Source organism: Odontesthes bonariensis, chromosome 5 (genome assembly GCF_027942865.1).
Source record: "Odontesthes bonariensis isolate fOdoBon6 chromosome 5, fOdoBon6.hap1, whole genome shotgun sequence".
NCBI lineage: Eukaryota > Metazoa > Chordata > Actinopteri > Atheriniformes > Atherinopsidae > Odontesthes > Odontesthes bonariensis.
In genome coordinates this window covers 33,942,248-33,961,241 of record NC_134510.1, presented here as the reverse complement: position 1 = coordinate 33,961,241, position 18,994 = coordinate 33,942,248, and the positions used below count along the sequence as shown (strand labels likewise).

The window sequence follows — 18,994 nt, the reverse complement described above, 5'->3', positions numbered from 1 at the left end:
GCCACGGTGAACTTTGGATGTGTGACGTTCCGTTTATCTCGCGAGAGTTTGCGCTTTCGGCAGTCTCCCTTTGGCAAATGATTTGACAGTCAAAGACAAGTTATCATCACACTGTCTGTGGATACTTGTCAGTTTCTCGTATGTATCTTAAAAGATAAGTAAGTAAAGATAAAAGTAAAGGGGTTTTTATATTCCAGAATACAAACTTTATTATTCCTCTTCATGGGTTTACACATGGACAGCCGGTGATATTAGCCAGATGCTGGTTAGTTTAACTTTAATTCTTTTAGCAGACTGAAAACTGAGTTACTTTTTGGCCGAAAGCCAGAGTTTTCCTGGATTCTTTATCCCACAGTTTGGCTTTTGTGTAGTTTGAACAAATGAGATATAGTGACATGGATGGATTATTAAGCAACAGCCCCCTAGACACACACTTTGTAGAGAATTTTGCCTCTTTGAACTCCTAGATTCATAATGACTCAAGAAGGCTACAAATAAATGTGTTTTCGCTGTGCTTTTGTGTTTCTTTGCAACTGTTCTGCACCTCTACTGACACAACTTGAAAGGGAGTTTGGCACTTTACCTGTAAACTGTATTATCTTGTCATCTCTGACCTGCATTTTAGACTTATCTTTTGTTGTTTTACCTGTGTTTTTACTCATTTTGAGCTCATAACATGCCTGTTTGTGTGTATTTTTCACATGTTTATCATCGATTTGAAGTTCTCAATTTGCAATCTCTGTGTTGCTTTGTTTCTCTTTCATCTCAGTCCAATCGATTGACTCAAGAAACGTAAAACCGAAGCTTTGCCAGGGGGCCTCCTGACCCCCCAGGGCCCAGTGCCTGTGCTTGGTAGGCCCGTTCAGTGTCCTCCCGTTTTCATTTCTAAAGTAACTGTCTGTTGGCTGCAGATATAGATTTAATGCACACATATTGGAGATGTTCCAGTTTTTATCTAATTCCACCGAACAACAAACACTGATAGCTTACTTACCAAAATGTGGAAGTTTTTAGAAAGACTGGAATGTGGAGCCGGTAAATATTAACATCAGTTTTGAGATATATTGTGAAAGAGCTTTAATATTTTCCTTCAAAAATGAAAGCATATACTGCAGTCGCCATAAATACTACATATAAGTGTATTCCTTATTTTTCGTCACATTAAGTGTAATTTTGATGGTACTTTTATTTTCCTGAAACAATATTCCCTTCATACTGAATACAAAAGCTATGGAAGTTTCCATTTCCACCCCTTTCAGAGGCCTGTGTGAGTGGGTGCGTGTCCAGGTCAAGATCGTGACCATTAAAGGACATCGCCATGGACCCAGCTCAGTTGAAACAAAGAGCATGCTCACCTGCCAGCACTCTCCCACTCAACCAAAACCTCATAGACAAATAAATTATTAATGTATCAAAGCGGATAAGTCATTAACCATTGATGTATTCTGTATTGTAATGCGGTCCAATCAACACTCCACCAATTAGAACCTGAACATCGTACTAGTTTATGCTTGATCACATATTTCAAATTTGATACTCATCTTTGTTTTTTTATATCAATTCATCAGATGGACTTAAGATATCCTTTGCATGTTATGCATTCATTATATTTCCCCCCTGAAGCTTTAAAAAGACAAACAAACTCATATCCGTCAGTTAAATCCACTGCAGTAACAGCAAACAATCCAGTTAAAATCTAACTTTGGATATTTCTGGTTTTAGGCAAAAAATTTCCATCTGCCTCCAAATTAAAGAACAACATCCCCCTTTGAGATTTAAAAGATTACGAAAGAATTATTATCGATGTCCATGTTGTTTTACTGTTTTTGTCTGATGTTTGTACCCTTGTGACTGTGTTTTCAGGTGTCTATGAGAAAATTAATCCAAAATCAGCACTATGACTGGAGATTTCTGCTTTCAATCACCAGAATGTATCTCTTACAGTCATATAATCTTGCAAAAAAATAAAAAAATAAATAGTGAGGTCAGACAGCTGTATCGTTTAACGGATGAACCAATCCTGACTACTTGCTGGGTGGATCCGTACAGCTATTTTACATGCGCTGTGAGGATACAATGAAATGAGAAGCTCGTGGAAGCTACAAAAAGACGGTAGTCCGGGACTCAGCCGGGTTGTGCCGGGGTGCCAGGTATCAGGACACAGCCCAGCTGAGCGACCACTCATTAGCTGGAACCGGGCAGCAGAGCAGTCATTTGCCATTACCCTAGTGGGTGGAGTCAGATTATTCATAGATCCTAAGGACAAAAGGTTAGTCATACCCAAGCCATGCTAAGGCCATGCGAGTGTTTTTCATGGCAAAAAAACCCAAAATGTACAATTTTGAGGAACACAGATGAGTTTTTAGGGGATCAATAACTGCTGGAGTGTGACTTTGAAACAAATGCAAACAAAGCTGTATGCAGCTGCTATGTTGGGTTTATTATAACTGTACACTCACCGGCCACTTTATTAGATACACCTGTTCAAGTGCTTATTAACACAAACAGCTGATCGGCCGCAAACTCAATGCATTTATGCATGTAGAGGTGGTCCTGACAACGTGCTGAAGTTTAAACAGATCATCAGAATGGGGCAGAAAGGGGATTTAAGTGACTTTGAACGTGGCATGGTTGTTGGTGCCAGACGGGCTGCTCTGAGTTTTTCAGAAACTGCTGATCTGCTGGGATTTTCACACACAACCGTCTCCAGGGTTTAAAGAGCAAATATCCAGTGAGCGGCAGTTGTGTGGACTAAAAAGCTTTGTTGATGTGAGAGGTCAGAGGAGAATGGGATGGTCCGAGATGATAGGAAGGCAACAGTAACTCAAATAAGCACTCGTTCCAACCAAGGAATGCAGAATAGCATCTCTGAACGCACAACACGTGGAACCTTGAAGAAGATGGGCTGCAGCAGCAGAAGACCACACCGGGTGCCGCTTCTGTCAGCTAACAACAGGAAACTGACTAATTTTGGGGTCTCAAAATTAAAGCAAGTTCACTGAAATTTATTGCTTTAACGCAAAATTAGCTTTTAAGGCAAGATTATAGATTTGACGTTCTATAAATATGTCAAATCTATATATACATTTTTTGCCTTGATTAAAAAGTTCTTAAAAAAACCCACCAAAGACACTCTTCAGTGCATGCCTGTGGTGCGCAATTGTGGCTCATAAATTCACAAAACAAAGAAAAGAAATTAGAAAAAAAGCTAAAGTTATCCATCAATCCATATTTCTAGACCTGCTTAATCTAATTCAGGGTCGCAGGGGAGTGGATCCTGTAGCTAGTCATCAAAAACCTAAATCTAATGATCAATGAACCAATAAATATGTCCTTCAATAATCATGCCACCACAGCCTGTTTATTTATTACATTCAGTTATATCACATCAGGCTCTCTGGCACCAAGCATCAACAGGCTATAAAGTAGGACTCAAACTCAATATCTTTTCAAATGCTTTTAAATGTACATACTTAATGTTTAAGGCAAAATATACTTTTGAACACAGCAGAAGATATTGGGGAGTTTTATAGAAGCTGGACTGGAAGTGACAGGAGCTAAATTAGAGTTAAACGTCTGTGACAAATACTTACATTTGAGTATGTTTCTATTCTTTGGAATTAAGCCAAATGGAAAATATGAGCGTCCTCTTTTTCAGTACATAATCTGCACTGAATTGCAGTTGGAGTGTAAGGAAAATGTGGATCAGATTCATTCTGTGGGTTACTGGTGGGGGAAGAGAGAAAAAAATTAAAAACCTCAAATGCCGTGTGAGGTGCCTCTTAAACAAATTAGAATGCACAATCACAACGTGGTGAAAGAGGAGATCAAGTCACGAAATTATTTTCAACTGGGTTTTGAAACTGAATCCGATCCTTTGTGGTTTCTCTTGAGTCTTGGCAGGCGTCCCGACCCTGCCCCCAGGCAAAGGTGAATTTAACATGCACCCACATCACCAGCTTTCCGCACTCTCTGCAATGTTTAATTTATTTCAGCCTCACATGGTAGACAACACATTCATCACCATGAATTCAGAAGGACGGTTGGTTGCAAGAAATGGGGGGGGGGAAAGTTTTCTTAAGATATTCCATTAACCACCAGTTAAGTTTTATTCAATTTGCAACAGTCCCTGAAAAGATTGAATAAAATCCTTATTTCAGGTTTCAGATCTACTTGCAAAATGTCATCTTCAGGCAGAAAGGTTTCAGCTAAAGAGCTGTCAGTGTTTATTAAGTCATGAGCTGAACAGTCTGGGTATAGAATTATTGTTTAGGTAAGACAATGCTGAGAATTATTTACAGATCATTTATATTAGAGAAGCAAATCAGTTTTCCTGGCACTTCATCGGATCAATAAGTCAGTTACACCGTAATTTACATTTTGTACAGTAGAAACCAATTGAGGTGCAGACTGTAAGTTCAACAGTGCAAATCAAAGCGTTAGCCTGCTTCTCTCAAGACACACAACATGGAATGTTAACAGTTCAACTAAATATGATTTCCAAAATACACTGTAATATTAAGTAACTTTCCTTAACCAAGATATCACATGTCACTATTTATAACACACTTTTTTTTGGCATTTATCCAGGAAATTTTGAAACAATGGCAGACACGTGCTCAGATCTTGAAATTTATAGTTAGCCTGCGTGATGACTTGATTTTCTAACAAATGTCATTCCTTTGTATTTGTACACTTATTTAGCATCGTTGTATGACGATGGTGAATCGGCAAACAGCAGTCCTTCTGAGGAAGGTCCTGAGGCAGAAGCAGGGCCCGCGCTCAGGGGGCAGGGGCGGGCATGTGTGCATCATAAGTGAGCGTGCTCAGAGCTCTGGTCGCTGTCGTGACTGTCCTCGTTGGCTAAGGAGTCCGTCGAATGGTGCAGCGTTGCAATGCCAGAGAACTCTGACGGCAGCAACGTTCCCTTTTTCACATTAACCAGTTCTTTCTCTCGAGCTGCTGCCCCCTGCTGGCCGCCTTTCACTCTTTTCCACTTCATCCTCCTGTTTTGGAACCACACCTTCACCTACAGGGGGAAGAACACAGAGCATGTCAAAGTCAGTACTTATAAGAAGAGAGCAGACAGCAACTTTCTCTTAAACGCTGGAAGCTATTTCCACAGCAGCAATTATGTGTGGATGTGCCGCTCCATCTGCCACTTTGCATCTACCTGTTTTTCCCTGACTCAACAGCCTCGAACGTATTTACGTCCCTCATATTGATGATTAAGCTGTTGCCTAAAACAGTTTACACGTCAAGTATCAGCAGAGGCTCTCAGAGTGTCGACACATGCGCTCGATGGGAGGGGGGTAGGTGGCGGGAGGCCGAGTCTGCCCCTGTCCAACAGGGTGGGGTGGGTTTATTTTTGGGGAGTGTCATTCCGAGGGGACCGAGCGGTCACATGTTCAGGAAGTTAGTTGACAGCACAAACGTTTGTCTTAAACATCAGGGGCGTACGCCGTGCTGAGTATCACCGCAGATTCTTTACGAGCCTTGGGGCCTTCCCTGAAAACAGGAGAGGGGCGAGAACTGCAGCAAAGGTTCACTTATTTATGGCTCTATATCAACCCAGACATTTACATTCTCAAGATGTGCAGACACACACACACACACACACACACACACTATTGAGACTCTCCACAGTGTACCTGCACGGCTTGACATTACACCTTTGGTGATATTATGCAGAAAACCAACTCACTATCTCACCATTAACCAGCAGCTTATTCAGAAGTTTCAACCAGCCCGCTTACATAGCCTTGAAGCCCTAAAGGGCCACGCCACCTATTTTGACAACATAAAACCTACCAAGAAACGCACTGTTGATAATAAAAGACAGGCTTAAAAGAACACAACATGTTCTGAATTAGTGTGGTTTGGTTTACAAGTGAAACATCTAGTTTAAAACTAAATGTTTTGCTAAATTTGGTTGGAATGTGACATACAAATTTAGTTTCACAGCATTTTAACGGCTGGATGTTTCTGCGTCAGTACAATCTTCTTAATGCTGAAATAGAATGTATTATTCTAACTTTGGGATCTAAATCGATGTTTACTTTGTGGCCAACTTCAACACGGATTTGATCTGGTGTAAACTCATGGCTTGCAAGATGTCTTGCTCCCCTGCTTCCATTTTTAAAAATGTTCCAGCGTTCTCAGTCTACAAAGACATTTAAACATCCATCAAATCTCTCCAAACAGCTCACGCTGCATAAATCAAGCGCCGTGGCCAACTGATGGAACTGCCAATATTTACCTCACTATCTCCTGCTGTATATTTTCTCAGACATAACTGAAGTCACACACGGTGTGTGCTGCATGAGCTGAAGAACTTTATGCACATTCTGAAGCCACAGAAAGATTGATTGCTGTAGCCTGGGAGTGGGCTACAGTGGATTTAAGGTGGCAAACTCTGCTTAGTGGCGATGTGGACTTAGAGGGAGTTTTGCTTTCTTCAGAGTTTCTGCACTTTTGTAATTTGAACCAAAAGCAGAGCGTTACTTAAAGACTTTATGGTGCGTTTGACATCTTCAAGGCATAGTTTACAGGTGCTTTCAGACTGGGGAGCGAGAATTCGGATTACTTTGAAAAGCCATTAAAACACACCTGCAGGCCTTTGTATTAGCTGACAGGCAGATTTCTCTTTGCAAACATCTGAATCTCTTTAAACTACACCGTGAGCGTTGTACATTTTCAGAATCTATTGTCCCCGCAGGAATTAAACTCCACTATTTTTTTTCCTGAATCAAACAGTTTTTCAGGTTCAGGTTCTGATGGAAGAACATTAGTTGTAAGACAACAATTTGAGACACGGTGTTTAATCCGAAGGTCTGTTTTTTTTAAGAAAGAAATTGTAGTTTTATTTATTAAAGCTCTGGTTATTTATTCCTATCGCGTGCTGATTTTTTAACTACACAATAATAATTCATCCATATCTGTGTTATTTGTATTACTCATATTTTTTCTATATGTGGTAGCAGGAAAAGAAGGCAAATTAAATTAATTATTGGTCTGTCCATGTAAGCTCTGCTTCTGATACAAAATGGAGCAGAGTCAGAGCTGATGTTATTAGTTTAATCTGATTTTTGAAGATCTGATCTGGCTAATGGAGTCATACTTTATACGGCATGAAGCAGTATTTTCCTTGAGTCACGATTGTCAGACAGGATTCCCGAGTGTTTCCCCTATCAGACTCAGTTTTAAACTTCACTTTTATTTTATCTTGCTGTTTTTTGGTTTAGGTATTTATAATAAATCTATAATAAGCATTTACTTGCTTACCGCATGTTTGTGTCCAATATGTCGACTTCAGTGATTTTCATTTTATTTCTATATCGAGTTTTACCACAAGACTGGGTTGTGAGAAAACTCTATAAAACTTGTATATCTTTTATTTATCGTGTGATTCGCCTCTGAGGCATTACCTGAGACACCGAGTATTTCAAACTTTAGCCTGCTCTGTACATTGAATCTACATTGTATCACACTGACCTGGTGCCAACTAAGTGTGAGTTACAGCTTCCAAAAGGGTGTCATAGAACAACAAGCTGAACGTCGCTTCCTTCTCCCAACCATTTGTCTCCTGTTATTTATTTCATGTGTCTGCATTTTACAGTCAACGGCCCACGCTCAGAGACCAATTTGTACTTGCAGAGGTAGTGGGAGAGAGGAAGTGACTTGCTAGACAGCACTTCCTTCAACCGTCTCCTCGCCTTGACTGTGGCCTGCCTGAAAGAATAGACAGGAACATCTGGAATATGATAGTCCCGTCGCACAGCCACATCTGGAGCACAATAGCTCTTGCAATAAAGTTACAAAAACACAGTAGCAAGCTCAAAAACCTCCTCCTAGTCCTGAGGCTGCTTTTGTTTTCACAACATGGCATTAATGTGCTAATAGAGGGTTCGACGATGTCTGAACCCAGGGGGAAACAAGCAGCAGTGGGTAGGAACGTACTTGTCTTTCAGTGAGGTCGAGGTTGACGGCAATCTCGTAGCGCCTTAGTCTGGTTAAGTAGTTGTGGTGGGCAAACTCGGCCTCCAGCTCTCGGATTTGCTCCTTGGTGAACGCCGTCCTCTCCTTCCTTGGCTTGCTGCTCACGTCTGACTTGTAATTCCCATCCTGGGACTCTGAAACCAAACACCACACAGGTTTGTGTTGCACTCAGGGCAGATTTATATGCAGCAAAAATAAAAAATAAGCAAAATGTTATGTGGCAGGTGCAAGTCAGCAGGGAAAAGAAAAGAGGCAAGGTAAGGGAAGCAATGAGAGCTGTCAGTCACACTTTATTGTTCAGTCATTGTTTATGAATACTTTAAGTGGCTGGAAGGAGTCATGGGCGGCAACACATGTGTGCCTGACTGCAGCAGCTGTGCTATTACAATAGGCTGGCTTTTATACGGCCAGCATGGATTTAATTTGTCTTAGTTTTAGAGAGATCTCCTGCTGAACCTTGAACAAAAGAATCTGCAAAGCTTAGGTCTCATTATTTGCAGCTACTTTGTTTTCTCCCTTTTCAGCTTTCTATCATTTGATTCACATAATCTTTGAAGTTTTCAGACAATCAGTAAAACATTGAATATTATTAAATTACCATTTTCAGCACCGAAAAGGCAGAACTCTTAAAAAAAAACAAAAAAAAAACATGAGAAATAAGGGCCGAATGCTGAAGAAAAAGAAAAATCCCAGGCTTGTGTCATCGTCACTTCAGTTCTGTAAAAATACTTTTTGTTTTGGTATTTCCTCAAACTTTCCAAAGAAAACACATTTGGTTCATTTACCCCTCCAAACTTTCCTATTGTGAGCAGCTTTTGTGGTTTCTCTGTTGGACAGACTTCAGATGCACATTGCACTTGAAGGCAGCAACAATTGCATGCTAATTCATCTGCGGTCCTGTTCTGTAGCGTGTGTTAATCCACCAGCTCTGCGTCGAGCCAAAATGTAAATAATCCAGCAGCCCCGAGCCAGACTCACAGACGGTGCAAGGCGTAAAGCCACGTAAGAGGAGAAACTATCTCCTCATCTAAGGTTTCTCCCCTTATGAACCCCTGTTGGTTCTGTTTTTCTGTCATGAAGAGTCTTCCTTCTAATTAAGTGTATGTTTCAGAGCAAAATAACTACCTTGAGAGTCTGCGGAGAAGACGAGGGGTAAACTGAAACTGTTCTACAAAAGTTATATTTGTGTGCCAAGGACAAACAAACAGATATATAAACTAGAAGAATCCCACATGGATTTCACGAAAGGAAACATATCGTTGCTTGACCCGCAGCTCGTGTCTGGTTCCCCTTTGACCCTGCCTTTGCCTCTCTGTAATTTCAAACCGAGCGCTCCAGAACAGCGAGAGGTTGATTGAAGCGCGTCTTCAGACGTATTCACCCGCTCACTCTGGTTTACACAGACATTGTGTAAAGAGAAATAAAAGTGTAACACAGCCAGCTGCTTCAAACCAGCAGGCCTGGAGTTAAAACGAGCGGTAGGCTTTTATGACAGAGCCACTACACCACAGCAATTAGGTCCCCGCTGAAACTTTCATCTCTCCACAAAAAAGCAGGAATAATATGAGAAAAATACATGCGCCCAGACAGGGCGCGCAGTTAAGGGTTCCCACATAAACTTGGAAAAGTTCAGGGACCCTCTCAGAAATATTGTAAGGAAATTGTCTCCTGAATTTTTTATTTCATTTTTACTTGTTTTACCCTTAGTGAAAGTTGCCTTTTTTTTCTTTTTTTTTCTTGCACTCGAAAGATTGAACTCAAATCAACCAACACATCCGCAAAGCTTTTCTGAAGCTTCTTCAAAGAGAATCTGAGTGTCAGCGAGAGGCATCCGGCACCTCACTACTTCTTTCTTTTTACAACAATGCTCGACCAAGTAAGACTTCAAGCACCTTTTATTGTTCCACACAGAAAATCTGGTAACTTTTTAAAGGACGACCACTCCCTTGACAGCGCTATAAACTCCGCTAAGACACCCTGCCCTTACGAGACCTAAAACTCTCCAGCATGCCCACAAAAAATGAGCAGGTTAGCCTGAAACCAGACACCCTGACTCATCTCATTAGCTCACCCTGTGGCCTTGCTTGAGGAAACAAAAGAAGCAGAAAGCTGAGACGATTCATATTTGAGAAAAAGGGGGTAAAACGTAACATGGAAATGAGTTCTCAGGTTTTTTTGTTATTATTTTTGTATCTAAATTCAGATTTCGCTCAAGTTTCTGGTCCAGATGGTGAAACCTAATCAGAGCTCTATCTCATGCAACAGGCAGCGGTCTGATATTTAGACAGCTGACTGAGTCAGCAACCTAGTTAGCCACGATAATCAGCATGATTGGTGTAAGCGTGGTGAGAATGCACGGCTCATGTAATACATTTTCGTTGTTGCAGAGGAAGTGGGATTTGGAAGCAGATTTTTAAAAAAGTGAAGAAAATAGGAGAATTTGCCTGTGACTCAACGTTTACCACAAAGTAAACAATAAAACTGGAAATCAAGCTTCGCCGTGTTGTGTAATTTTGGCATTTGAAAAAAACATTCTGCGGGAATCTGTCATTTCTCAGCTCACGCACTGTCACATGTCGAGTTTCTGTTAAACGAGTTACGACGTAGATTATAAAACAAATTATTTCCAGTTGTGTTTTTGTGTTGTGAACTAGGTGTAAGCTGCAGGAACACCTTGTCAGAGGTAATAGACCATCTCAACCAGCATCTGAGGTGACAGCTAATTACATGTTACAGGTGTGCATGATTTAAACGCAAAGAGGCCTTTTAAAGGATGCAGGATCAGCGCGAACGGTCTGCGATCCTCAAAAGGACAGAGAGAACACCAGGCACACATTTCCATGAAACTCTCGCTGATATCACGTTCCCTGCGAGAGCTCCTGCGACCCAACCTCAGTGGTTTGTTATGCTGTGATTGATCATTGTGGTGACTGCAGGTTGGAAATGTTCTGCAGGTCATCACGGAGGTGTTTTCTGTCCGAAAAACAGGGATTCATGAAAAATTGTGGACGGAAACTTGTTTCTCTTCATGTTTGTGTGGAGTCTGTCCCTGATTGACGACGATAAAAAAATATATTTACACATATTTGGAATAATTTTCTTCCTTTTCCTTTCTCACTTTTAAGAGATCACGTGAAGTTGCGGGTCACAAATTTTGTAAAGTCCCAAACTGGCGTTCACTGCACACTTAAAGGTGACTACAGAGTAGAACGTAAGTCTTTTATATTCTCCTATTGGTCCCATATATATGTTCTAGAGCAAATAGCTGTCATGTTTTGGACCTTAAAATTTATGATTTACCAAAAAAGAAATTTCAAATAAGCATATCTTACAAAATGGATTAAGCAGGACTTGTATTTCAGTCTACTCACGTATGCAAACATTGCACTAATTATATCAAATATGACATCCTGACTTCTTCTATTTCCTTCTCTCTTATATCAGAACAGCCCCCCCCCCGACTGTGATTTATTTTAACCTCAAGATTTAGACGAGAAAAAGTCTGCGTCTGCCGCGGCGTTTAGTGCGGCACGAGGCGCCGGTGTAGCCTTTTACAGTCCATGACATTAATTCTTTACTGTGCGCCTCATTCCCTGCCCTCTGAAGAGTGTCGCAACAAACCAGATGTGATTTTTAAACTAAACATGCCAGTAATCAGATGTGCCTACACAGTTATGATGTGGCCTTTGCTCCACGCTTCGGTCTGCCTGCTGCCTGCAGCCTTGCTGCGTGTCAGCCGACACCTACAAACTGCTTTTCAGACAGTTTTTTTGTTTTTCTATCAGGGCTGCAGAACTCCCAACAGTTGTGGTGTTGAGAGATTCAGAGTGGCGTGGACAGATGTTGATATTATTCCTAAACTCGGCTTGGAATTTTTTTAAAAACTAGATGTTTACATGAGAGTGTTTATCTTCCAAAGAATTTCACATTAAGTCTTCAGTTGTGTCAAAAAATCTGCTTATTTGTGATTAAAAAAAATCTCCCACATATACAATCACTGCCTCTAGAATTGTTCCAGTTTTCCTCTTTTTCCTCACGCCGCTCTTCTTACCTGAACTGTCACTTTTCCTCTTGCCGTTCCTCTTCTCGGCCTCAGCAGGTGACAGAGTCTGTCTGCCAAAGTCTGCAGGCACACAGGAGGCCCCTGTAGGGGTGCTGCCGCTGCCCAGGCTGGGGGTGCTGGCACACATGGTGGGCGCACCAGGGTGGCCGAGGTCTGCAGGCGTGGGCCCATTGTCATGGGATGAGTGGGAGTGGGAGTGCGGGTGGCAAAGGCTGTGGCGCGCACTGCCGCCAGGTGACGGCATCTGTGGGATATGCCAGGACGCATGGTGCTGAGGTGGGTGGTGATGCTGCTGGGAGGGCAGGTGACCACGGTGGGGGTGGTGGTGGTGCTGCCCGGGAAACAGGCTGTCATCCCCCGGGTAGCTGGAGATGATGCAGGGCGAAGGTGAGGAGGTGGAGGAGGAAGACGATGACGAGGCCAGGTCAGGGTAGGAGACGTGATCCGAGCGTCCGTGAAGCGTCAGGGGAGACTGGGTGAAGGCGGGATGCAGGGCCTGTGCCTGGGCATGGGGGCTCCGCAGGCAGCCGAACAGTGTGTGATCCATCATGTGTACGCACACACGGCCCTCCAGTAAAGGTGAGACGGGCAAGAGAAAGGAGTAAAGTTACTAAATCAGCCAAAAAACAAAAAGATCACAAGCACATATCCAAGATGCTTCTCTGTTTTCCCTTGACTTTCCCAAAACTTTTCCCTTCAGTTTGGAAAAAAAATTTAAAAAATCAGATAGTCAGAACAGAAAGCAAAATGTGCTTTGAAATGGGCGTCCTGTGGTAATCCGGAGCATGCGGCCGGTCGTCAGGCTGTACAGGATAAACAGTTAGCCCAGGAAAGCTGCAGCAGAGCCTCTCGGATGTCAGGAGAAACAGGGGACTGGAGCTCGAGGCTGGAAGCACAAGGAGGTTCCTAGGAACTGCAGAACGAGGGGAGCCGGTGGAGGGGATGTTATAAATAGGGTGTAACGTGAGAGGGAGGCTGGGTCATAGACTGCATACGCGCTACTGACCACATACATATGATCACTCTCCAAAAAGCACAGCACAATAAATCTGTACTATTAAAATGGCTGAGCCTCAGGAAAGAAGGCAATTTATTTTGGACTTGGATCTGACCTCTGGTGGCCATCTTTTTTTTTTTTTTTTCCTTCAAGAAAACAGCCTTAATGGTTCATGGGTGGGGCTGAGGGGAAGGGAGGTCGTATGAGGGGAAGTAGGAGCTGTGGAGAGATCGAGGGGGGAGAGGTGTCAAGGGTTAACTCAGCATGTCACCCTGTCTTTGTCCGTCTTGACCTCCTGAAATACTGTTACTCTTGTGGAAGCAGACAAAGATACTTGTTGCTGCCATTAATGGTTTCCTTTGCCTGTTGTTTGTCTGCTCCTGTGATGTTGAGAGCTCCAGCTGGACTGGGAATGTATATAATCTGATTTAATAGAAATATAAAATGTTAACTCAAAGGGAGAGCTTTGTCATAAATTTCCTCCCTCCCTTAAAAAATACTGTAAGCACAGTTAAATTTAATATTAAAAAAAGTCGACTTGTTTTTTTTTTTGGTGTTTATCTCTTTCGAAAATGAAACACATCATTGAATCAATCAACGCACGAATACTGATTCAATTTTGGCCATTTTGCTTTAAAGTCAAAGACCTGCTTTTGTTTAAGAAAGCTGCCTTAAATTATTGATGACTTAAAAATGACTGCAGATAACCAACACAATCTGAAGAATAACAGTTGTGGATGCCAACACAACATTTTTGTTGAACCCAAGCCTGTTATAGTTATACATGCATGTCTACCCTGCCCTGCCTTATTCATCTGCACTAATGGAGAAAGTGGAAAGCGTTCTTTCAACATTTTTAAATCTGATTCTGAATTGAATCGCAGCCCCTTTAGGACTATTTTATGATCCTTTGCTCATTGCTGACACGACAGTGTCTCTGTAGTCCTTGTATTGTTTGATCGCACAGCTGCTTTTGATATCGTGGGTCATGACACTTTTATACTTCGCCTTGAGTAGAGCGTCTGTATTCGAGGCGCTGCTCTAAATTGGTTACGGTCTTATCTGACAGACATATCTGTTTCTTTTAAACATTGGCGATTACTCCTCTAAGTCAGCTCCTGTGACCTGCGACCACGGGTCCATATCAGGTCCAGTTCCGTTTTCACTCAATAAGCTACCTCTTGGATTGATTTTCAGAAAAGATAAAGTCTTTCTTATGCCGATGACACTTAGATTTGATTATTTCTGATGAATGACGCCACCTCTTTTTCAGCTCCCTCCCAAATCTGTTAAACTGATGTTAAAAAGATGGCTTTTGCAAACTGATTTCAACCTCCTTTTTGTTTTTGATCAGTCTCGCCATCAGTATTCCATCCTGTCTTTTCTTCTCGGTTCGCTTATTGGAAATCAAATGTAAAGAAACCAGATTTTTCTCTTACTTTAGATTGCATGTTTTTCTGTATCACAAACCAGCTTTTAACACCTTAGAATTTGCTTTTTATTACATCTAAACTGCGACTTGTTAGACCTAAAAATGGGCAAAGACACTAATATAAAAATAGCAGTTGTTTGAAAATAACATAATTCACTTATCCTGATGGATAAGTGATAAATATAAATAAAAAAACTGCTGGTTACAAACAGTATTAATTAGCCCAAAGTTATGTATGCTCTCCTATGGTCCAGATCACTGACTTGAAATAGATAAAAAAATATTGATGTTTTTTTCGATTTATCTAAATTTGAGTTTTCACATCAGAACTCCTTTTTGTCTTTTATGTTTATCGTGTTAACTATTATTATTATTGTTATTATTTTTACATTTTTAGCTGCTCTGTTTCAGATTTCTTATGTTTCTGTTTCTCCTGCACTTATTCAACATTTGTTGTGTGTATATCTGCTCCACAGATAAAACTGGCTCGACTGCAACGATTTATCACATTGTTCTAAATTATTTGGACATTTATTAAAGCCTGTAGACTCAAGTATGACCAAAAGGAAAGTCCTGGAAATCCCTGGAGTTTATATAAATGAAAAATTTCAACTGCCTACGACCTTTCAAATGCATTAAACACTCGTATCACACTTTGTTGACCCTAATGTCAGTGTCTCACTAAATCAGCCCGGCCATAAAAAAACGTAATTTCCTTGCATTGAATAGGAATGAAAGCCAGTAAACAGCTGGGAGTGTGTTGCTGATGTCTCTTATTCTTACGATCTGTTGATGTGCAGAGCTACAGTATCACTGGAATAAACAGATTAAAATAGAATTTAGAAAAAACAATATTCAACACATTCATAAACTGTAAATCCTGTGGATATAAATGCTGTTAGAGAGACAACCATAACAGAAGTTCAAAGATGATCTACCCGATCTGCACTTGTAGGAATGTGATTTAATGAGGGATAATTGACCTATTTTATGCCATTAAAAGTGTTTACTTTTTCAGAGTTCAGCATTATTTTCACACCTCACAGTTATCAAGATAAATGTGTGTATATTTACCGACGTATCTGATATCCATATACACATACATACATCATCTTACTTAAAATAAATATGAAATAATGTAACACATACATTCCCCTCCTTATGATTTTCTGAAACTATAAAAGCAACAAAAGCGACCCTGCCAGTAGTACCGTCTGCTTACCGTAGTGTAAATCAAAGGCGTATACATTACAAATTAAGCTCAAATAATAGATAAAACAAATATTGAATTTATAGCTTTTTCAGACATGTCGAGGCTCTGCCAGCTTTTACGGGGAAGCAGTCACAATAACTCCACACTCTGGGGATCCAGTTGGACGACACAGGCTGTGCCACAGACTCTGTGGGCTGCCTGAGAAAGGAAATTAATTCCTCTTTGAGAGAAAATTACTTTAACAGATAGCATGGCGGAGGCAGGCAGTAACTTTGCCGCTGTCACCCCCCCCCAGTCCCTCTAAAGCCTCCAAAGGCAGCAGAGGCAGTGCAGCAGAGGAAAAGCACCTTAGGTGAGTGAGTGTCAAACTCTTCTACTGTTTATCTTACAAATTAAGGCTATTAGCAGGTTAGTCCAGGCTATATATTTGCTCTGGGCCCTGAGCAGGTATTAATGCACACATGTTTTCAATCCTGTTGCTGGTCACACAGCACCGATGGCCTATGGCGTGGGTGTTTTCAGTAAGTCCTCGTCCTGTAGGCTACACGAGTCAAAATCTCCCAGCGTGTGAGTGTGTTTGTGTGTGGAATAGGAAGATTGAGTCAATACAGCATTTATAATATGGAAAGTACAACCTGTTGTTCACGTCGTCGATTTAATGAGCTGTTAACTTGGATATTGAAGTAATCAGTTTGGGTTCAGTGAAAGGATCCATCATGATGATGTAAATGCATTTTCACATGCTTGTCTGGTCCTATTTCGAGCAGAAAGTGGCCCCATGAGACTACATTGTGCATACTGACAGATAATCGGTTGCATAAGTCTTAAACCACTCGTGTTGGCTTAAGTTTTTGTGTCACGACATTTGAAATGAAACAGAGAATAAGAAGAGGTGAAGAGGCCATAAAGGTGAGTAAGTGTAAAGCATAAGAATATGCAATAGGAGAAGTTGCCAAGAGGCTGTGTTTGTGAGGAGGCTGATGCCGTAACAGGCTGTGGAGGTTGGGGCGGCGGGTTTTCTCCACAGTAGACAGAAACTGAAGGTAGACCTGCTGCTAAACCTGTGGCTGTCAGTCATGCAGGCAGGAAGGATTACAGCAAACGCAGCTCAGTGCCGGTGTAACCAAAAGCAAACAAGCAACCACCACCTCTGAGCTTTTCTTACGTCCATTTAAAGTTAACATGATCAAACCTCACTCGTTAATAAAGTGCTTATTGCAGAAATGCAACACTCAACAGGGAAAGGTTGGGACTTTTGCCTAAAGATAATGTGATGAAAAAGTAGTGCAGCCTTCTTTAAAGCTTATAAACTAATATAAAAAAGAAAGATGTTTATCTTAAATCCCTCAACTTATAGATACCATTTATAATTAATTGAGATGCATATAATTTGTGCTTTATATGGCATTATAATGTCTGCAAGCAGATTAATATATACAGCATAAACAAAATATAAATATCAGTCCAATATAAATATTGCTTTAAGTTTCAACAATCAAAATTCTGTTTTAAAAGTAGAAGAAATAAATGCTGACAATGTTGTATATTACTAAACATTTTACAAATGCTTGACAACATGTTTCTACGGTCTTTTCAAAAAGTTACATAACCAGAGTTAAAATATAATGTGATCACAAGAGCTGAATTTTGAATGAGTCACTAAAATTGATAATTCCATCAATTCACTCTTTTTCATTTTTGAATAGACCTTATAGTGAAATTTAATCCTGTTTCGGTTGCCACTCACTTTCCTAAATTTAGCAGCTCCTGATGTTTAATGCCTCAGCCCATAAAAGCTTTGATGTTGCTCTCAGCTTCAGAGTGTAAAATGAGCATTTTAAAAAGACCCCGCGTGCGTGTGTACAGTCATTATTAGATATATTCTACTTGTTTTAGTCGCCTGCTAATATGGAAACATTTCAGAGCTTGTACAACTCAACGAGCCTCTCTTGATATATAAAGCACGTAGCCAAGTACAGTCAGACTAGAACTGATGCATTTTGTGGCAGCAGTAAAACTCTGGGCCACTCTGAACCCTTCAAAAGATTTCTTTTGTCACCGAGTTGAATAGAGTGGATTTTTTTTTTTGGCTTTTCCAATGAGAAACGTCTACTTTTTAAAGAAACAGCTGTTAGTGATTTAAAAAATGATCACTGTTAAATGTGTTCAAGAACGAGTCTGCTTATGTTTGCTCACCAACACTATTCGTGGTCAGAAAAAAACTCCTAAATGTGCCGCAGCAAAAATAAAATGTACCCATGTTGTCTGGCTCTTTAATCAAAACACAAAACAAACGCTTTCGAGGTGAGACTAGATGATGTGAAAAGGCTAAAATGTATCTGTGCGTCTCTCAGCTGCGGGGATAAATTATGCATCTCCTCCAGTGACACTGCTGGAGTGTCGAGGTGAACATCTGCGGGTGGCGTGGAAACTGTTGTCGCTGCTCATTTCCTTTCAAGCTCCAGCCGCAGATTTACAGCAGTTGTACAGTACGGAGGAGAGCGCGATGTCAGTGATATATGACAACGACAGACAGTAAATGTTGTCTGCATTTACAGCTCAATTACAAGGAGAGAACAGCAGCCTTCCTGGGGAGTGACACCAAGAAAGCTTCAGGGAGAAACTGGGACAGCTCAGAAAGCATTTATCACGACCCATCTCAGGTCCACTTGCATGAAATGGAACGAACCTTTTGTGTATTTTTTCTTAAAAATAACACCTAAGGGAGCAAGTTTTTGTTCTGCGACTTGAAGAATTAAGAACTGGAGCCTTTTTTAAAAAAAATCCCATTTTGTGAGTTGTTTAAAGAGAAGTTATGGGAAACTTATTTTTCCTATTTTTACAATTTCATTTCTCAGTTTTCTGGATACATTTAAACAAACAAATGAAAAATAAGGACATTTTCTATTCCAAAGATTTCAGATTTACCAGCTTTGATGTGAAACTAATGTGTCTTTAGGGTCTGTTTTTGCTGCTTTAATGGTGTCGTCTAACACACTTGCTGCTCTTAGGTGGCCATTTTCTAAGTCTGTAATGGCCACAAACAGCCAGGGTGAGGTCATCATCTATAACAGGGGGTGGTTGGAGCTGTCTGGTGCGATGGTTCCCCTCTGTCTCTAGCTCGAAAACACTGGAGCCTGAGTAGATGTGTGTGATGGTGTGCAGGGCCCCTGAACCGAGTCAGACCACACCTCAAACAGCCCGGGGTCACCACACTAAAACCTCCATTTAGATCTGGACTCAGTACAAGTGCCAAAAAACCAAAAGTAGCTCAGGCTTCAGCCTGTCGCA

General features: G+C 41.0%; 1 protein-coding gene across 1 annotated transcript; it reads right to left on the bottom strand.

Moving 5' to 3' along the window:
* Nucleotides 1-3,380: 3,380 nt before the first annotated feature.
* On the bottom strand, nucleotides 3,381-12,977 carry meox2a (mesenchyme homeobox 2a). Its single transcript, XM_075466201.1, has 3 exons — nucleotides 12,050-12,977; nucleotides 7,960-8,132; nucleotides 3,381-5,029 (listed from the first exon to the last, which is right to left on the bottom strand). Exons 1-3 carry the CDS (start codon nucleotides 12,609-12,611, stop codon nucleotides 4,811-4,813), a joined length of 954 nt encoding a protein of 317 aa, XP_075322316.1. The 5' UTR covers nucleotides 12,612-12,977; the 3' UTR covers nucleotides 3,381-4,810.
* Nucleotides 12,978-18,994: the final 6,017 nt, after the last annotated feature.

What these genes read in the sequence shown, in the direction of transcription:
- meox2a (XM_075466201.1), bottom strand. Translation starts at nt 12,611, where the DNA reads ATGATGGATCACACACTGTTCGGCTGCCTGCGGAGCCCCCATGCCCAG. An exon ending in GAGGAAAAGTGACAGTTCAG is followed by an intron (nt 8,133 to 12,049) that starts GTAAGAAGAGCG and finishes GTTTGGTTTCAG; the next exon opens with AGTCCCAGGATGGGAATTAC. An exon ending in TCGACCTCACTGAAAGACAA is followed by an intron (nt 5,030 to 7,959) that starts GTACGTTCCTAC and finishes TTCCCCCTGTAG; the next exon opens with GTGAAGGTGTGGTTCCAAAA.